This window comes from Coregonus clupeaformis, unplaced genomic scaffold (assembly GCF_020615455.1).
Source record: "Coregonus clupeaformis isolate EN_2021a unplaced genomic scaffold, ASM2061545v1 scaf0092, whole genome shotgun sequence".
Taxonomy (NCBI): Eukaryota; Metazoa; Chordata; class Actinopteri; order Salmoniformes; family Salmonidae; genus Coregonus; species Coregonus clupeaformis.
In genome coordinates, this window is record NW_025533547.1 from 687,915 (window position 1) to 709,190 (window position 21,276).

At 43.3% G+C, this 21,276-nt stretch overlaps 1 protein-coding gene across 1 annotated transcript in view; it reads right to left on the reverse strand.

The window, feature by feature from the left end:
- LOC121534207 (retinoschisin-like) overlaps window positions 1-20,470 on the reverse strand; it is a 74,161-nt gene extending 53,691 nt beyond the window's left edge. Inside the window, exons 1-2 of the mRNA XM_041840770.1 lie at window positions 20,333-20,470; window positions 15,712-15,737 (exon numbers count right to left, since the gene is read on the reverse strand). Of these exons, the coding sequence (XP_041696704.1) occupies window positions 15,712-15,737; window positions 20,333-20,387 (81 nt within the window). The 5' untranslated portion in view covers window positions 20,388-20,470. The remainder of the gene's footprint in view (window positions 1-15,711; window positions 15,738-20,332) is intronic.
- Between the last annotated feature and the right edge of the window lie 806 nt (window positions 20,471-21,276).

Here is a 21,276-nt window from a genome sequence, read left to right on the forward strand (position 1 = left end):
CACGTGCCAGTTCCACTTCTAAGATGTATGCCAGTAGATGGAACGTTTTTTCACGATGGTGTGTCACACAAGGTGTAGACCCCATGAGCTGTCAGGTGGAGAGTATTCTCTCTTTTCTACAGCTCATGTTTGATAAGCAAAAATCGCCTGCCACGATTAGAGTGTTTGCAGCAGCGATTTCAGCTTGTCATGAGGGTTTTGGCAGAGACAATGTCTTTAGCCACCCTCTAGTGAAACGCTTCCTATTAGGAACGCGGCGACTTAGGCCAACACCTAGAGTCACGCTTCCTCAGTGGGATTTGGCTTTGGTACTTGAAGCGCTATGTAAGTCGCCGTTCGAGCCATTGAATCAAATACCCCTCAAGATGCTGTCTATAAAGACAGCACTGTTGCTCGCTTTGACTACAGCTAAGCGGGTCAGTGATTTGTGTGCTCTTTCGACGAGACCTGACTGCCTGGCCATCAATGGTGACCTGAGCAGAGCAGTGTTACGTCCTAACCCGGCATTTGTGCCGAAGGTTATTAAGAGTTCATATAGGTCACAGACCGTGGAGCTGTGGGCTTTTTCCTCCTCCTCCTCATAGAGAGAGGAGTGAGGAAAAGCTCCATCGCCTGTGCCCGGTACGCGCTTTGGCGTGTTACGTCGAGCGCACAGCAGCGATTAGGTCATCGCCTCAGTTGTTTGTGTGTCACGGTGCGGCTGCACTAGGTAGACCACTTTCAAAACAGAGGTTGTCTCACTGGCTTTGTGAAGGCATTGAGACAGCTTATGAGGTAGCAGGGCGGCAATTGCCTCAGGGTATCAGAGCTCACTCCACTCGTGGAGTAGCAGCTTCTACTGCCCTTTTCAGAGGAACAGGAGTAAAGGATATCTGTAGAGCAGCATCCTGGTCGACGCCGTCTCCATTTATCCGTTTCTATCTCTTAGATATGTCTTCTAATTCTCTGGCTCGATCTGTACTCAGCGTGGCTGAAGGGAGATCTTGAGCAAGAAAGAGAGGAGAAGCAGGACTGTGGACACAGGTTTCCATCAGGTCCGCTTTGGTTAGGAAGACGTGTTTTTGACAGATGTGTTTTCTAACTCTTTGGCTCGGTCTGTACTCAGCATAGCTGAAGGGAGATCTTGAGCTAGGAAGAGAGGGAAAAGCAGGACTATGGACAGGGTTTCCATCAGGTCCGCTTTGGATAAGAAAACATATTTTTGTGGCATGAATCCTGACTGACAGGGTCAGTACAGTAGAGGCATGCGTTGATTAACAGAATGTGAGGTCATCTATCTGCTTGTTCAGTTAGTATGACTCATGTTTTTGTTCCTGCTCACTAATCTCTGGGATTCCATTGAGTGAGTGAGGCGGTCTACCGCGTTCACAATGTAGAGTGACACTTGATGTCATTCCATTAGTGGTCGGTAGTGTTTTCACAGGATATTGAGGCACATCTATCTGCTAGTACAGATTAGTATGGCTTCTATTCTGGTGATATGCCCACTAGTCATTGGCATTGCCATTGAACTAGGTGGGGCGGGTCTTTTAACCGATGACGCGGTATATTGTGACGCCCGTAGGGGTTTTTAGTTGCAGTACTGCGGGACTCGGTTACAGCCATTGCTAGGCCTGACTTTCTCGTTTCGAAGGGAAGTGTTAGGCTCGGCAGGGAGTACATTTTGGGAGCGCTACGCTCCGCCTTAAACCACTAGGAGCAGAGCTCCCCTATGGGCGGAGCTCCACGATATAGAACGATTAGTTGCCGAGTGTAACTCCAGTTCTATGAGTGGAGCGGAGCCCCATAGGACTTAAGGCCCTGCCGACCCTCTCTAGTCTCGCTGAAGAAAAATATCTCGGGAGGCTGATTGAGGGGAGGCATCCCCTCTTATAGGGACACCTGTACTCCTATTGGCTGTAGGTGTGTGCATAATTTTGTCTCAGGCTGCTGCTGCCTTAGGGCAGAAGGGTAAACCACTAGGAGCAGAGCTCCCCTATGGGGCTCCGCTCCACTCATAGAACTGGAGTTACACTCCGGTAACTAATCGTTCTAAAGAGTCCAATCCCATCTCAATGTCCAAGAGTTACTAGAGTTATAACCAGCCCAATCCCATCTCAATAACCAGCCCAATCCCATCTCAATGTACTAGAGTAACTAGAGTTATGACCAGCCCAATCCCATCTCAATGTACTAGAGTAACTAGAGTTCTGACCAGCCCAATCCCATCTCAATGTATTAGAGTATCTAGAGTTTTAACCAGCTCAATCCCATCTCAATATCCAGCCCAATCCCATCTCAATGTACTAGTGTAACTAGAGTTTTAACCAGCCCAATCCCATCTCAATAACCAGTGTAACTAGAGTTTTAACCAGCCCAATCCCATCTCAATGTACTAGAGTTACTAGAGTTCTAACCAGCCCAATCCCATCTCAATGTACTAGAGTAACTACAGTTCTAACCAGCCCAATCCCATCTCAATAACCAGCCCAATCCCATCTCAATGTACTAGAGTAACTAGAGTTCTGACCAGCCCAATCCCATCTCAATAACCAGACCAATCCCATCTCAATGTACTAGAGTTACTAGAGTTCTAACCAGCCCAATCCCATCTCAACAACCAGCCCAATCCCATCTCAATGTACTAGAGTAACTAGAGTTCTAACCAGCCCAATCCCATCTCAATAACCAGCCCAATCCCATCTCAATGTACTAGAGTAACTATAGTTATGACCAGCCCAATCCCATCTCAATGTACTAGTGTAACTAGAGTTTTAACCAGCCCAATCCCATCTCAATGTACTAGAGTAACAAGAGTTTTAACCAGCCCAATCCCATCTCAATGTACAAGAGTAACTAGAGTTTTAACCAGCCCAATCCCATCTCAATGTACTAGAGTAACTAGAGTTCTGACCAGCCCAATCCCATCTCAATGTACCAGAGTAACTAGAGTTTTAACCAGCCCAATCCCATCTCAATAACCAGCCCAATCCCATCTCAATGTACTAGAGTAACTAGAGTTATAACCAGCCCAATCCCATCCTAATAACCAGCCCAATCCCATTTCAGTGTACTAGAGTAACTAGGGTTCTATCCAGCTCAATCCCATCTCAATGTATTAGAGTATCTAGAGTTTTAACCAGCCCAATCCCATCTAAATATCCAGCCCAATCCCATCGCAATTGACTAGTGTAACTAGAGTTTTAACCAGCCAAATCCCATCTCAATAACCAGCCCAATCCCATCTCAATGTACTAGAGTAACTAGAGTTCTGACCAGCCCAATCCCATCTCAATAACCAGACCAATCCCATCTCAATGTACTAGAGTTACTAGAGTTTTAACCAGCCCAATCCCATCTCAATGTACTAGAGTTACTAGAGTTCTAACCAGCCCAATCCCATCTCAATGTACTAGAGTAACTAGAGTTCTAACCAGCCCAATCCCATCTCAATAACCAGCCCAATCCCATCTCAATGTACTAGAGTAACTAGAGTTCTGACCAGCCCAATCCCATCTCAATAACCAGACCAATCCCATCTCAATGTACTAGAGTTACTAGAGTTCTAACCAGCCCAATCCCATCTCAATAACCAGCCCAATCCCATCTCAATGTACTAGAGTAACTAGAGTTCTAACCAGCCCAATCCCATCTCAATAACCAGCCCAATCCCATCTCAATGTACTAGAGTAACTATAGTTATGACCAGCCCAATCCCATCTCAATGTACTAGTGTAACTAGAGTTTTAACCAGCCCAATCCCATCTTTTTGTACTAGAGTAACAAGAGTTTTAACCAGCTCAATCCCATCTCAATGTACAAGAGTAACTAGAGTTTTAACCAGCCCAATCCCATCTCAATGTACTAGAGTAACTAGAGTTCCGACCAGCCCAATCCCATCTCAATGTACCAGAGTAACTAGAGTTTTAACCAGCCCAATCCCATCTCAATAACCAGCCCAATCCCATCTCAATGTACTAGAGTAACTAGAGTTATAACCAGCCCAATCCCATCCTAATAACCAGCCCAATCCCATCTCAATGTACTAGAGTAACTAGGGTTCTATCCAGCTCAATCCCATCTCAATGTATTAGAGTATCTAGAGTTTTAACCAGCCCAATCCCATCTCAATGTACTAGAGTAACTAGAGTTTTAACCAGCCAAATCCCATCTCAATAACCAGCCCAATCCCATCTCACTGTACTAGTGTAACTAGAGTTTTAACCAGCCCAATCCCATCTCAATGTAAGTAACTAGAGTTCTAACCAGCCCAATCCCATCTCAATGTACTAGTGTAACTAGAGTTTTAACCAGCCCAATCCCATCTCAATGTACTAGAGTAACTAGAGTTCTGAGCAGCCCAATCCCATCTCAATGTACTAGAGTAACTAGATATCTAACCAGCCCAATCACATCTCAATGTACTAGAGTAACTAGAGTTCTAACCAGCCCAATCCCATCTCACTGTACTAGAGTAACTAGAGTTCTAACCAGCCCAATCTCAATAACCAGCCCAATCCCATCTCAATGTACAAGAGTAACTAGAGTTCTAACCAGCCCAATCCCATCTCAATAACGCAGCCCAATCCCATCTCAATAACCAGCCCAATCCCATCTCAATGTACTAGTGTAACTAGAGTTTTAACCAGCCCAATCCCATCTTAATAACCAGCCCAATCCCATCTCAATGTACTAGAGTAACTAGAGTTCTATAGCCAGCCCAATCCCATCTCAATGTACTAGAGTAACAAGATTTTAACCAGCCCAATCCCATCTCAATGTACTAGAGTAACTAGAGATCTTTCTAACCAGCCCAATCCCATCTCAATGTACTAGAGTAACTAGAGTTCTAACCAGCCCAATCCCATCTCAATGTACTAGAGTAACTAGAGTTCTGACCAGCCCAATCCCATCTCAATGTACTAGAGTAACTAGAGTTCTAACCAGCCCAATCCCATCTCAATGTACTAGAGTAACTAAATAGTTTTAACCAGCCCAATCCCATCTCAATGTACTAGAGTAACTAGAGTTGGTCTAACCAGCCCAATCCCATCTCAATGTACTAGAGTAACTAGAGTTCTAACCAGCCCAATCCCATCTCAATGTACTAGAGTAACTAGATATTAACCAGCCCAATCCCATCTCAATGTACTAGAGTAACTATAGTTATGACCAGCCCAATCCCATCTCAATGTACTAGAGTAACTAGAGTTTTAACCAGCCCAATCCCATCTCAATAACCAGCCCAATCCCATCTCAATGTACTAGAGTAACTAGAGTTCTAACCAGCCCAATCCCATCTCAATAACCAGCCCAATCCCATCTCAATGTACTAGAGTAACTAGAGTTCTGACTAGCCCAATCCCATCTCAATAACCAGCCCAATCCCATCTCAATATACTAGAGTAAGTAGAGATCTAACCAGCCCAATCCCATCTCAATGTACTAGAGTAACTAGAGATCTAACCAGCCCAATCCCATCTCAATGTACTAGAGTAACTAGAGATCTAACCAGCCCAATCCCATCTCAATAACCAGCCCAATCCCATCTCAATGTTCTAGAGTAATTAGAGTTCTGACCAGCCCAATCCCATCTCAATGTACTTGAGTAACTATAGTTCTAAAGAGTCCAATCCCATCTAAAAATACTAGATTAACTAGAGTTCTAACCAGCCCTATCCCATCTCAATGTCCAAGAGTTACTAGAGTTCTAACCAGCCCAATCCCATCTCAATAACCAGCCCAATCCCATCTCAATGTACTAGAGTAACTAGAGATCTAACCAGCCCAATCCCATCTCAATGTACAAGAGTAACTAGAGTTTAACCAGCCCAATCCCATCTCAATGTACAAGAGTAACTAGAGTTTTAACCAGCCCAATCCCATCTCAATGTACTAGAGTAACTAGAGTTCTGACCAGCCCAATCCCATCTCAATGTACTAGAGTAACTAGAGTTTTAACCAGCCCAATCCCATCTCAATAACCAGCCCAATCCCATCTCAATGTACTAGAGTAACTAGAGTTATAACCAGCCCAATCCCATCTCAATGTACTAGAGTAACTAGAGTTCTATCCAGCTCAATCCCATCTCAATGTACTAGAGTATCTAGAGTTCTAACCAGCCTAATCCCATCTCAATAACCAGCCCAATCCCATCTCAATGTTCTAGAGTAATTAGAGTTCTGACCAGCCCAATCCCATCTCAATTTGAGTAACATAGTTCTAGAGTCCAATCCCATCTAAAAGTACTAGATTAACTAGAGTTCTAACCAGCCCTATCCCATCTCAATGTCCAAGAGTTACTAGAGTTCTAACCAGCCCAATCCCATCTCAATAACCAGCCCAATCCCATCTCAATGTACTAGAGTAACTAGAGATTTAACCAGCCCAATCCCATCTCAATGTACTAGAGTAACTAGAGTTTTAACCAGCCCAATCCCATCTCAATGTACAAGAGTAACTAGAGTTTTAACCAGCCCAATCCCATCTCAATGTACTAGAGTAACTAGAGTTCTGACCAGCCCAATCCCATCTCAATGTACTAGAGTAACTAGAGTTTTAACCAGCCCAATCCCATCTCAATAACCAGCCCAATCCCATCTCAATGTACTAGAGTAACTAGAGTTATAACCAGCCCAATCCCATCTCAATGTACTAGAGTAACTAGAGTTCTATCCAGCTCAATCCCATCTCAATGTATTAGAGTATCTAGAGTTTTAACCAGCCCAATCCCATCTAAATATCCAGCCCAATCCCATCTCAATGTACTAGTGTAACTAGAGTTTTAACCAGCCCAATCCCATCTCAATAACCAGCCCAATCCCATCTCAATGTACTAGTGTATCTAGAGTTTTAACCAGCCCAATCCCATCTCAATGTACTAGAGTTACTAGAGTTCTAACCAGCCCAATCCCATCTCAATAACCAGCCCAATCCCATCTCAATGTACTAGAGTAACTATAGTTTTGACCAGCCCAATCCCATCTCAATGTACTAGTGTAACTAGAGTTTTAACCAGCCCAATCCCATCTCAATGTACTAGAGCAACTAGATATCTAACCAGCCCAATCACATATCAATGTACTAGAGTAACTAGAGTTTTAACCAGCCCAATCCCATCTCAATGTACTAGAGTAACAATAATTTTTACCAGCCCAATCCCATCTCAATGTACTAGTGTAACTAGAGTTTTAACCAACCCAATCTCAATATCCAGCTCAATCCCATCTCAATGTATTAGAGTATCTAGAGTTTTAACCAGCCCAATCCCATCTAAATATCCAGCCCAATCCCATCTCAAGTAACCAGCCCAATCCCATCTCAATGTACTAGTGTAACTAGAGTTTTAACCAGCCCAATCCCATCTCAATAACACAGCCCAATCCCATCTCAATGTACTAGAGTAACTATGATTTCTAACCAGCCCAATCCCATCTCAATGTACTAGAGTAACTAGAGTTCTAACCAGCCCAATCCCATCTCAATGTACTAGAGTAACTAGAGATCTAACCAGCCCAATCCCATCTCAATGTACTAGAGTAACTAGAGATCTAACCAGCCCAATCCCATCTCAATGTACTAGAGTAACTAGAGTTCTGACAAGCCCAATCCCTTCTCAATAACCAGCCCAATCCCATCTCAATGTACAAGAGTAACTAGAGTTTTAACCAGCCCAATCCCATCTCAATAACCAGCCCAATCCCATCTCAATGTACTAGAGTAACTAGAGTTCTGACTAGCCCAATCCCATCTCAATAACCAGCCCAATCCCATCTCAATGTTCTAGAGTAATTAGAGTTCTGACCAGCCCAATCCCATCTCAATGTACTTGAGTAACTATAGTTCTAAAGAGTCCAATCCCATCTAAAAATACTAGATTAACTAGAGTTCTAACCAGCCCTTTCCCATCTCAATGTCCAAGAGTTACTAGAGTTCTAACCAGCCCAATCCCATCTCAATAACCAGCCCAATCCCATCTCAATGTACTAGAGTAACTAGAGATCTAACCAGCCCAATCCCATCTCAATGTACAAGAGTAACTAGAGTTTTAACCAGCCCAATCCCATCTCAATGTACTAGAGTAACTATAGTTATGACCAGCCCAATACCATCTCAATGTACTAGAGTAACTAGAGTTCTGAGCAGCCCAATCCCATATCAATGTACTAGAGTAACTAGAGTTTTAACCAGCCCAATCCCATCTCAATGTACTAGAGATAACCAGCCCAATCCCATCTCAATGTACTAGAGTAACTAGAGTTATAACCAGCCCAATCCCATCTCAATGTACTAGAGTAACTAGAGTTCTAACCAGCCCAATCCCATCTCAATGTACTAGAGTAACTAGAGTTCTAACCAGCCCAATCCCATCTCAATAACCAGCCCAATCCCATCTCAATGTACTAGAGTAACTAGAGTTTTAACCAGCCCAATCCCATCTCAATAACCAGCCCAATCCCATCTCAATGTACTAGAGTAACTAGAGTTTTAACCAGCCCAATCCCATCTCAATGTACTAGAGTAACTAGAGTTCTAACCAGCCCAATCCCATCTCAATAACCAGCCCAATCCCATCTCAATGTACTAGAGTAACTATAGTTCTGACCAGCCCAATCCCATCTCAATGCTAGGTAACAGAGTTTTAACCAGCCCAATCCCATCTCAATGTATTAGAGCAACTAGATATCTAACCAGCCCAATCACATATCAATATACTAGAGTAACTAGAGTTTTTAACCAGCCCAATCCCATCTCAATGTACTAGAGTAACAATAATTCTTACCAGCCCAATCCCATCTCAATGTACTAGTGTAACTAGAGTTTTAACCAACCCAATCTCAATATCCAGCCCAATCCCATCTCAATGTACCAGAGTAACTAGAGATCTAACCAGCCCAATCCCATCTCAATAACCAGCCCAATCCCATCTCAATAACCAGCCCAATCCCATCTCAATGCACTAGTGTAACTAGAGTTTTAACCAACCCAATCCCATCTCAATAACCAGCCCAATCCCATCTCAATGTACCAGAGTAACTAGAGTTATGGCCAGCCCAATCCCATCTCAATGTACTAGAGTAACAATGATTTTAACCAGCCCAATCCCATCTCAATGTACTAGAGTAACAATAATTTTAACCAGCCCAATCCCATCTTTATAACCAGCCCAATCCCATCTCAATGTACTAGAGTAACTAGAGTTATGACCAGCCCAATCCCATCTCAATGTACTAGAGTAACTAGAGTTATGACCAGCCCAATCCCATCTCAATGTACTAGAGTAACTAGAGTTTTAACCAGCCCAATCCCATCTCAATGTATAGAGAACAATAATTTTAACCAACCCAATCCCATCTCAATGTATTAGAGTAACTAGAGTTTTAACCAACCCAATCCCATCTCAATGTATTAGAGTAACTAGAGTTCTATCCAGCTCAATCCCATCTCAATGTACTAGAGTATCTAGAGTTCTAACCAGCCCAATCCCATCTCAATATCCAGCCCAATCCCATCTCAATGTACTAGTGTAACTAGAGTTTTAACCAGCCCAATCCCATCTCAATAACCAGCCCAATCCCATCTCAATGTACTAGTGTATCTAGAGTTTTAACCAGCCCAATCCCATCTCAATGTACTAGAGTTACTAGAGTTCTAACCAGCCAAATCCCATCTCAATAACCAGCCCAATCCCATCTCAATGTACCAGAGTAACTATAGTTTTGACCAGCCCAATCCCATCTCAATGGACTAGTGTAACTAGAGTTTTAACCAGCCCAATCCCATCTCAATGTATTAGAGCAACTAGATATCTAACCAGCCCAATCACATATCAATGTACTAGAGTAACTAGAGTTTTAACCAGCCCAATCCCATCTCAATGTACTAGAGTAACAATACTTTTTACCAGCCCAATCCCATCTCAATTTTCTAGTGTAACTAGAGTTTTAACCAACCCAATCTCAATATCCAGCCCAATCCCATCTCAATGTACCAGAGTAACTAGAGATCTAACCAGCCCAATCCCATCTCAATAACCAGCCCAATCCCATCTCAATAACCAGCCCAATCCCATTTCAATGCTCTAGTGTAACTAGAGTTTTAACCAACCCAATCCCATCTCAATAACCAGCCCAATCCCATCTCAATGTACCAGAGTAACTAGAGTTATGGCCAGCCCAATCCCATCTCAATGTACTAGAGTAACAATGATTTTAACCAGCCCAATCCCATCTCAATGTACTAGAGTAACAATAATTTTAACCAGCCCAATCCCATCTTTATAACCAGCCCAATCCCATCTCAATGTACTAGAGTAACTAGAGTTATGACCAGCCCAATCCCATCTCAATGTACTAGATTAACTAGAGTTATGACCAGCCCAATCCCATCTCAATGTATTAGAGTAACTAGAGTTTTAACCAGCCCAATCCCATCTCAATGTACTAGAGTAACAATAATTTTAACCAACCCAATCCCATCTCAATGTATTAGAGTAACTAGAGTTTTAACCAACCCAATCCCATCTCAATGTATTAGAGTAACTAGAGTTCTAACCAGCCCAATCCCATCTCAATGTACTAGAGTAACTAGATATCTAACCAGCCCAATCACATCTCAATGTACTAGAGTAACTAGAGTTCTAACCAACCCAATCCCATCTCACTGTACTAGAGTAACTAGAGTTCTGACCAGCCCAATCCCATCTCAATAACCAGCCCAATCCCATCTCAATGTACAAGAGTAACTATAGTTATGACCAGCCCAATCCCATCTCAATGTACTAGAGTAACTAGAGTTTTAACCAGCCCAATCCCATCTCAATAACCAGCCCAATCCCATCTCAATGTACTAGAGTAACTAGAGTTCTGACTAGCCCAATCCCATCTCAATATACTAGAGTAAGTAGAGATCTAACCAGCCCAATCCCATCTCAATGTACTATAGTAACTAGAGATCTAACCAGCCCAATCCCATCTCAATGTACTAGAGTAACTAGAGATCTAACCAGCCCAATCCCATCTCAATAACCAGCCCAATCCCATCTCAATGTTCTAGAGTAATTAGAGTTCTGACCAGCCCAATCCCATCTCAATGTACTTGAGTAACTATAGTTCTAAAGAGTCCAATCCCATCTAAAAATACTAGATTAACTAGAGTTCTAACCAGCCCTATCCCATCTCAATGTCCAAGAGTTACTAGAGTTCTAACCAGCCCAATCCCATCTCAATAACCAGCCCAATCCCATCTCAATGTACTAGAGTAACTAGAGATCTAACCAGCCCAGTCCCATCTCAATGTACAAGAGTAACTAGAGTTTAACCAGCCCAATCCCATCTCAATGTACAAGAGTAACTAGAGTTTTAACCAGCCCAATCCCATCTCAATGTACTAGAGTAACTAGAGTTCTGACCAGCCCAATCCCATCTCAATGTACTAGAGTAACTAGAGTTTTAACCAGCCCAATCCCATCTCAATAACCAGCCCAATCCCATCTCAATGTACTAGAGTAACTAGAGTTATAACCAGCCCAATCCCATCTCAATGTACTAGAGTAACTAGAGTTCTATCCAGCTCAATCCCATCTCAATGTACTAGAGTATCTAGAGTTCTAACCAGCCCAATCCCATCTCAATAACCAGCCCAATCCCATCTCAATGTTCTAGAGTAATTAGAGTTCTGACCAGCCCAATCCCATCTCAATGTACTTGAGTAACTATAGTTCTAAAGAGTCCAATCCCATCTAAAAATACTAGATTAACTAGAGTTCTAACCAGCCCTATCCCATCTCAATGTCCAAGAGTTACTAGAGTTCTAACCAGCCCAATCCCATCTCAATAACCAGCCCAATCCCATCTCAATGTACTAGAGTAACTAGAGATCTAACCAGCCCAGTCCCATCTCAATGTACAAGAGTAACTAGAGTTTTAACCAGCCCAATCCCATCTCAATGTACTAGAGTAACTAGAGTTCTGACCAGCCAAATCCCATCTCAATGTACTAGAGTAACTAGAGTTTTAACCAGCCCAATCCCATCTCAATAACCAGCCCAATCCCATCTCAATGTACTAGAGTAACTAGAGTTATAACCAGCCCAATCCCATCTCAATGTACTAGAGTAACTAGAGTTCTATCCAGCTCAATCCCATCTCAATGTACTAGAGTATCTAGAGTTCTAACCAGCCCAATCCCATCTCAATATCCAGCCCAATCCCATCTCAATGTACTAGTGTAACTAGAGTTTTAACCAGCCCAATCCCATCTCAATAACCAGCCCAATCCCATCTCAATGTACTAGTGTATCTAGAGTTTTAACCAGCCCAATCCCATCTCAATGTACTAGAGTTACTAGAGTTCTAACCAGCCCAATCCCATCTCAATAACCAGCCCAATCCCATCTCAATGTACCAGAGTAACCATAGTTTTGACCAGCCCAATCCCATCTCAATGTACTAGTGTAACTAGAGTTTTAACCAGCCCAATCCCATCTCAATGTATTAGAGCAACTAGATATCTAACCAGCCCAATCACATATCAATGTACTAGAGTAACTAGAGTTTTAACCAGCCCAATCCCATCTCAATGTACTAGAGTAACAATAATTTTTACCAGCCCAATCCCATCTCAATGTACTAGTGTAACTAGAGTTTTAACCAACCCAATCTCAATATCCAGCCCAATCCCATCTCAATGTACCAGAGTAACTAGAGATCTAACCAGCCCAATCCCATCTCAATAACCAGCCCAATCCCATCTCAATAACCAGCCCAATCCCATCTCAATGCACTAGTGTAACTAGAGTTTTAACCAACCCAATCCCATCTCAATTACCAGCCCAATCCCATCTCAATGTACCAGAGTAACTAGAGTTATGGCCAGCCCAATCCCATCTCAATGTACTAGAGTAACAATGATTTTAACCAGCCCAATCCCATCTCAATGTACTAGAGTAACAATAATTTTAACCAGCCCAATCCCATCTTTATAACCAGCCCAATCCCATCTCAATGTACTAGAGTAACTAGAGTTATGACCAGCCCAATCCCATCTCAATGTACTAGAGTAACTAGAGTTATGACCAGCCCAATCCCATCTCAATGTATTAGAGTAACTAGAGTTTTAACCAGCCCAATCCCATCTCAATGTACTAGAGTAACAATAATTTTAACCAACCCAATCCCATCTCAATGTATTAGAGTAACTAGAGTTTTAACCAACCCAATCCCATCTCAATGTATTAGAGTAACTAGAGTTCTAACCAGCCCAATCCCATCTCAATAACCAGCCCAATCCCATCTCAATGTACTAGAGTAAAAATAATTTTAACCAGCCCAATCCCATCTCATTGTACTAGAGTAACTAGAGTTATGACCAGCCCAATCCCATCTCAATGTACTAGAGTAACTAGAGATCTAACCAGCCCAATCCCATCTCAATAACCAGCCCAATCCCATCTAAATGTACTAGAGTAACTAGAGATCTAACCAGCCCAATCCCATCTCAATAACCAGCCCAATCCCATCTCAATGTACTAGAGTAAACATAGTTTTAACCAATCCAATATCATCTTTATAACCAGTCCAATCCCATCTCAATGTCCTAGATTAACTAAAGTTCTATCCAGTCCAATCCCATCTAAATGTACGAGAGTAACTAGAGTTTAACCAGCCCAATGCCATCTCAATAACCAGCCCAATCCCATCTCAATGTACTAGAGTAAACATAGTTTTAACCAACCCAATATCATCTTTATAACCAGTCCAATCCCATCTCAATGTCCTAGATTAACTAGAGTTCTATCCAGTCCAACCCCATTTTAATGTACTAAAGTAAATAGAGTTTTAACCAGCTCAACAATGCCATCTCAATAACAAGCCTAATCCCATCTCAATGTATTAGAGTAACTAGAGTTCTGACCAGCCCAATCCCATCTCAATGTACTAGAGTAACTAGAGTTTTAACCAGCCCAATCCCATCTTAATGTTCTAGATTAACTAGAGATCTAACCAGCCCAATACCATCTAAATAACCAGCCCAATCCCATCTCAATGTGCTAGAGTAACTATAGTTTTAACCAACCCAATATATTTTTTATAACCAGCACAATACAATCTCAATGTACTAGAGTAACTAGAGTTTTAACCAGCCCAATCCCATCTCAATAACCAGCCCAATCCCATCTCAATGTACTAGAGTAACTAGAGTTATGACCAGCACAATCCCATCTCAATGTACTAGAGTAACTACAGTTTTAACCAACCCAATCCCATCTCAATGTACTAGAGTAACAATTATTTTAACCAGCCGAATCCCATCTCAATATACTAGTGTAACTAGAGTTCTAACCAGCCCAATCCCATCTCAATAACCAGCCCAATCCCATCTCAATGTACTAGAGTAACTAGAGTTTTAAAAAGCCCAATCCCATCTCAATGTCCTAGATTAACTAGAGGTCTAACCAACTCAATCCCATCTCAATGTACTAGAGTAACTATAGTTATGACCAGCCCAATCCCATCTCAATGTACTAGAGTAACTAGAGTTTTAACCAGCCCAATCCCATCTCAATGTACTAGAGTAACTAGAGTTATGACCAGCCCAATCCCATCTCAATAACCAGCCCAATCCCATCTCAATGTACTAGAGTAACTAGAGTTTTAACCAGCCCAATCCCATCTCAATAACCAGCCCAATCCCATCTCAATGTTCTAGAGTAACTAGAGTTCCGACCAGCCCAATCCCATCTCAATGTACTAGAGTAACTAGAGTTTTAACCAGCCCAATCCCATCTCAATGTACTAGAGTAACAATAATTTTAACCAGCCCAATCCCATCTCAATGTACTAGTGTAACTAGAGTTTTAACCAGCCCAATCCCATCTCAATGTACCAGAGTAACTATTTTTTTATTTTTTTATTTCACCTTTATTTAACCAGGTAAGCCAGTTGAGAACAAGTTCTCATTTACAACTGCGACCTGGCCAAGATAAAGCAAAGCAGTGCGATAAAAACAACACAGAGTTACATATGGGGTAAAAAACATAAAGTCAAAAATACAACAGAAAATATATATACAGTGTGTGCAAATGTAGCAAGTTATGGAGGTAAGGCAATAAATAGGCTATAGTGCAAAATAATTACAATAGTATTAACACTGGAATGCTAGAGATCTAACCAGCCCAATCCCATCTCAATAACCAGCCCAATCCCATCTCAATGTTCTAGAGTAACTAGAGTTCTGACCAGCCCAATCCCATCTCAATGTACTAGAGTAACTATAGTTATGACCAGCCCAATCCCATCTCAATGTACTAGAGTAACTAGAGTTATGACCAGCCCAATCCCATCTCAATAACCAGCCCAATCCCATCTCAATGTTCTAGAGTAACTAGAGTTATGACCAGCCCAATCCCATCTCAATGTACTAGAGTAACTAGAGTTTTAACCAGCCCAATCCCATCTCAATGTACTAGAGTAACAATAATTTTAACCAGCCCAATCCCATCTCAATGTACTAGTGTAACTAGAGTTTTAACCAACCCAATCTCAATATCCAGCCCAATCCCATCTCAATGTACTAGAGTAACTAGAGATCTAACCAGCCCAATCCCATCTCAATAACCAGCCCAATCCCATCTCAATGTACTAGAGTAACTAGAGATCTAACCAGCCCAATCCCATCTCATTGTACTAGAGTAACAATAATTTTAACCAGAGAGAATGAGAGGCACCTACCTCCTGAGAGTGAACACCGCTTAGGACTGCAGCACCGACAGACATGCAGCAGAGAAAGAGAGAGAGAACGAAAGACAGACAGACAGACAGACAGACAGACAGACAGACAGACAGACAGACAGACAGACAGGTAGACAGACAGATAGACAGAAAGAAAGAGGGGAAATAAAGTGTGAAAAATACAGAAATATAGAGACAAAAAGAAACTGCATTTGTTTTGAGAGCACTAAAACCACAGCATGCATGCAGCAAACTAATCTCCAACAAATATCCCCAACATCCTGTCTGATATCCCCAACATCCTGTCTGATATCCCCAACATCCTGTCTGATATCCCCAACATATGGTCTGATATCCCCAACATCCTGTCTGATATCCCCAACATATTGTCTGATATCCCCAACATCCTGTCTTATATCCCCAACATCCTGTCTGATATCCCCAACATATGGTCTGATATCTCCAACATATGGTGTGATATCCCCAACATCCTGTCTGATATCCCCAACATCCTCTCTGATATCTCCAACATATGGTCTGATATCCCCAACATACTGTCTGATATCCCCAACATCCTGTCTGATATCCCCAACATACTGTCTGATATCCCCAACATCCTGTCTGATATCCCCAACATACTGTCTGATATCCCCAACATCCTGTCTGATATCCCCAACATATGGTCTGATATCACCAACATCCTGTCTTATATCCCCAACATCCTGTCTGATATCCCCAACATATGGTCTGATATCTCCAACATATGGTGTGATATCCCCAACATCCTGTCTGATATCCCCAACATCCTCTCTGATATCTCCAACATATGGTCTGATATCCCCAACATATGGTCTGATATCTCCAACATATGGTCTGATATCCCCAACATCCTGTCTGATATCCCCAACATATGGTCTGATATCACCAACATCCTGTCTTATATCCCCAACATCCTGTCTGATATCCCCAACATATGGTCTGATATCTCCAACATATGGTGTGATATCCCCAACATCCTGTCTGATATCCCCAACATCCTCTCTGATATCTCCAACATATGGTCTGATATCCCCAACATATGGTCTGATATCCCCAACATATGGTCTGATATCCCCAACATCCTGTCTGATATCCCCAACATATGGTCTGATATCTCCAACACCCTTTCTGATATCTCCAACATATGGTCTGATATCCCCAACATCCTGTCTGATATCTCCAACATCCTGTCTGATAGCCCCAACATCCTGTCTGATATCTCCAACATCCTGTCTGATATTCCCAACATACACTATGTAAGGCAGAATCCCCACAACCCAGCAGCAAAACTGATAATGCATTTTTAATAGGAGTTATTTTACACAATACAAAAAATGTCAGGTAAATTACAGGCATTCTTGACTGACTGAGCCTATTTAACATGATTCAACTGATTGGTTAACTGTATCATCCATGACCTGACCATGACCTGAGTTCAAAGGTCCAGTCAGCTTCTACAGCCTCTTCACTCATTAGGTACTCAGGCGCTGCATTTCAGAGATTTTATCTAGTATGAATCCCTTTACGACATTTAACTACTAAACTACTGTCCAGCTCTTCCATAACCCAGTCTAACCCAGTTCAACCCAGTTCAACCCAGTCTGACATTACCCAGTCTAACCCAGTTTAACACAGTCTGACATTACCCAGTCTAACCCAGTCTAAGACATCACCCAGTCTAACCCAGTCTAAGACATTACCCAGTCTAACCCAGTCTAAGATATTACCCAGTCTAACCTTGTCTAACCCAGTCTAAGACATTTCCAAGTCTAAGACATTACCCAGTCTTACCCAGTCTAAGACATTACCCAGTCTAAGACATTACCCAGTCTAACCCAGTCTAAGACATGACCTACTCCAACCCAGTTTAATCCAGTCTAACATTACCCAGTCTAACCCAGTCTAAGACATTACCCAGTCTAACCCAGTCTAAGACATTACCCAGTCCAACCCAGTCTAAGACATTACCCAGTCCAACCCAGTCTAAGACATTACCCAGTCTAACCCAGTCTAAGACATTACCCAGTCTAACCCAGTCTAAGACATTACCCAGTCTAACCCAGTCTAAGACATTACCCAGTCTAACCCAGTCTAAGACATTACCCAGTCTAACCCAGTCTAAGACATTACCCAGTCTAACCCAGTCTAAGACATTACCCAGTCTAACCCAGTCTAAGACATTACCCAGTCTAACCCAGTCTAAGACATTACCCAGTCCAACCCAGTCTAAGACATTACCCAGTCTAACCCAGTCTAAGACATTACCCAGTCTAACCCAGTCTAAGACATTACCCAGTCTAACCCAGTCTAAGACATTACCCAGTCCAACCCAGTCTAAGACATTACCCAGTCTAACCCAGTCTAAGACATTACCCAGTCTAACCCAGTCTAAGACATTACCCAGTCTAACCCAGTCTAAGACATTACCCAGTCTAACCCAGTCTAAGACATTACCCAGTCTAACCCAGTCTAAGACATTACCCAGTCTAACCCAGTCTAAGACATTACCCAGTCTAACCCAGTCTAAGACATTACCCAGTCTAACCCAGTCTAAGACATTACCCAGTCTAACCCAGTCTAAGACATTACCCAGTCTAACCCAGTCTAAGACATTACCCAGTCCAACCCAGTCTAAGACATTACCCAGTCTAACCCAGTCTAAGACATTACCCAGTCTAACCCAGTCTAAGACATTACCCAGTCTAACCCAGTCTAAGACATTACCCAGTCTAACCCAGTCTAAGACATTACCCAGTCTAACCCAGTCTAAGACATTACCCAGTCTAACCCAGTCTAAGACATTACCCAGTCTAACCCAGTCTAAGACATTACCCAGTCCAACCCAGTCTAAGACATTACCCAGTCTAACCCAGTCTAAGACATTACCCAGTCTAACCCAGTCTAAGACATTACCCAGTCTAACCCAGTCTAAGACATTACCCAGTCCAACAACCAGACAGCAGGAAGACAAGCAGAGACCAACAGAGTTTACAGATGTCTATTCCAGATAATCTCAGATCATGGTTAGTAAACCGCTGACTCAGTAAACTGGGCACGGGTCATGGTTAGTAAACCGCTGACTCAGTAAACTGGGCACGGGTCATGGTTAGTAAACCGCTGACTCAGTAAACTGGGCACGGGTCATGGTTAGTAAACCGCTGACTCAGTAAACTGGGCACGGGTCATGGTTAGTAAACCGCTGACTCAGTAAACTGGGCACGGGTCATGGTTAGTAAACCGCTGACTCAGTAAACTGGGCACGGGTCATGGTTAGTAAACCGCTGACTCAGTAAACCGGGCACGGGTCATGGTTAGTAAACCGCTGACTCAGTAAACCGGGTCATGGTTAGTAAACCGCTGACTCAGTAAACCGGGTCATGGTTAGTAAACCGCTGACTCAGTAAACCGGGTCATGGTTAGTAAACCGCTGACTCAGTAAACCGGGTCATGGTTAGTAAACCGCTGACTCAGTAAACCGGGTCATGGTTAAGGTCCAACGCAGCCATTTTGATCTCAATATCAAACCATTTCGGGGAAGCAATTATGTACCTTACTGTGATTGTTTTCAATTAAAAAGGTCAAAAAGAAACAAAATTGCTTCTTAGCAAACAGCAATTTCTCAAGCAAGGATTTTGCTGGGACTTTCTGGGAGGGGTCTGAGTGGGGGGGGGGAAACTGAAGCCTAGCTGTTATTGGCAGAGAGGTTTGGAACTCTTTTTCTTATTGGTCTGTTAACTAATTTATCGCCAGGTGATGTCACCAGGCAGGCTAAAACTCCATCCCACCAAAACAGGCTGAAATTTCAGGTGGTCTTTTCAAACAGCTCTTACACTAAAAGGGCATTATCATAAATGTCACAGTATTATTCCAACCCCATAGTGTGGAAATATATATTAAACACAGGATAATCATGTTTTTGACTGCACTGGGCCTTTAAGGTCAGGACGGTGCTGATTTGGGTAACTGGACATATGGGTTAGGAGGGTTAGGGTTAGGTGGGGTTAGGTTAGAGACGGTGCTGACTGGGTAACTAGACATATGGTTTAGGAGGGTTAGGGTTAGGGGGGGTTAGGGTGAGAGTTAGGTTAGAGACGGTGCTGACTGGGGACCTGGGTTAGGGTCAGGGGGGGTTAGGTTAGAGACGGTGCTGACTGGGGACCTGGGTTAGGGTCAGGGGGGTTAGGTTAGAGACGGTGCTGACTGGGGACCTGGGTTAGGGTCAGGGGGGGTTAGGTTAGAGACGGTGCTGACTGGGGACCTGGGTTAGGGTCAGGGGGGGTTAGGTTAGAGACGGTGCTGACTGGGGACCTGGGTTAGGGTCAGGGGGGGTTAGGTTAGAGACGGTGCTGACTGGGAACCTGGGTTAGGGTCAGGGGGGGTTAGGTTAGAGACGGTGCTGACTGGGAACCTGGGTTAGGGTCAGGGGGGGTTAGGTTAGAGACGGTGCTGACTGGGAACCTGGGTTAGGGTCAGGGGGGGTTAGGTTAGAGACGGTGCTGACTGGGAACCTGGGTTAGGGTCAGGGGGGGTTAGGTTAGAGACGGTGCTGACTGGGAACCTGGGTTAGGGAGATTGATCTTACCTTGAGCTAACAGCAGCAGAACCAGCAGAGCAACACAGCGAGTATTGACCCCCATCTTTCTCCTGGACTGGACTGGTGTGAGCAGAGTTATGTGATGTGTCTGAGCAGGACACTGGGGCTGGTGGATAGGCTGCTGTAGGCTGGTGGATAGGCTTACAGTAATCTACTGTACTCTGATGGCCTCATCTAATACCCGCAATCTGCCCCATGACCAAACTCCTCCCTCCCTCAGTTCTCCTGGCCATCCCTCAGCCCTGGGCCATTTGGCAACAGAGAACTACTCATGATGTTAAACATTGCTACTAGAGTGGCACACATTCCCTCTGCTGGATTGTCAAACATGTTGTCTCTAACCATCTTCTAAACCTTCAAATGAAATCCACCATATGTCTCTTTTTAGTCACTCTTAACAGGCCTGTGTTGACACTGAATATCGAACTTGCTTCTGGCATTCATCACTGTCATATTCAAAGTCAGGACATGGATGTATGCCAAGCCAATATTTCTCACTACGTCTGTTGATATTCCAGAGTGTGTGAGTGAGAAAGTGCTTAAGGGAAGGAGCTAAGGGAAGGAGTTAAGGGAAGGTGATAGGGGAAGGTGCTAATGGAAGGAGCTAAGGGTAGTATCTAAGGGTAGTAGCTAAGGGAAGAGGCTAGGTGAAGGCACTAAGGGAAGAAGCTAAGGGAAGTTGCTAAGGGAAGCAGCTAAGGGTAGGAGCTAATGGAAGAAGCTAAGGGAAGGAGCTAGGGGAAGGGGCTAGGGGCTAGGGGCTAGGGGCTAGGGGCTAGGGGCTAGGGGTTAGGGGAAGGAGATAAGGGACTGGAGCTAAGGGAAGGAGCTAAGGGAAGGGGCTAGGGGAAGGGGCTAGGGGAAGGGGCTAGGGGCTAGGGGGTAGGGGAAGGAGCTAAGGGAAGGAGCTAAGGGAAGGAGCTAAGGGAAGG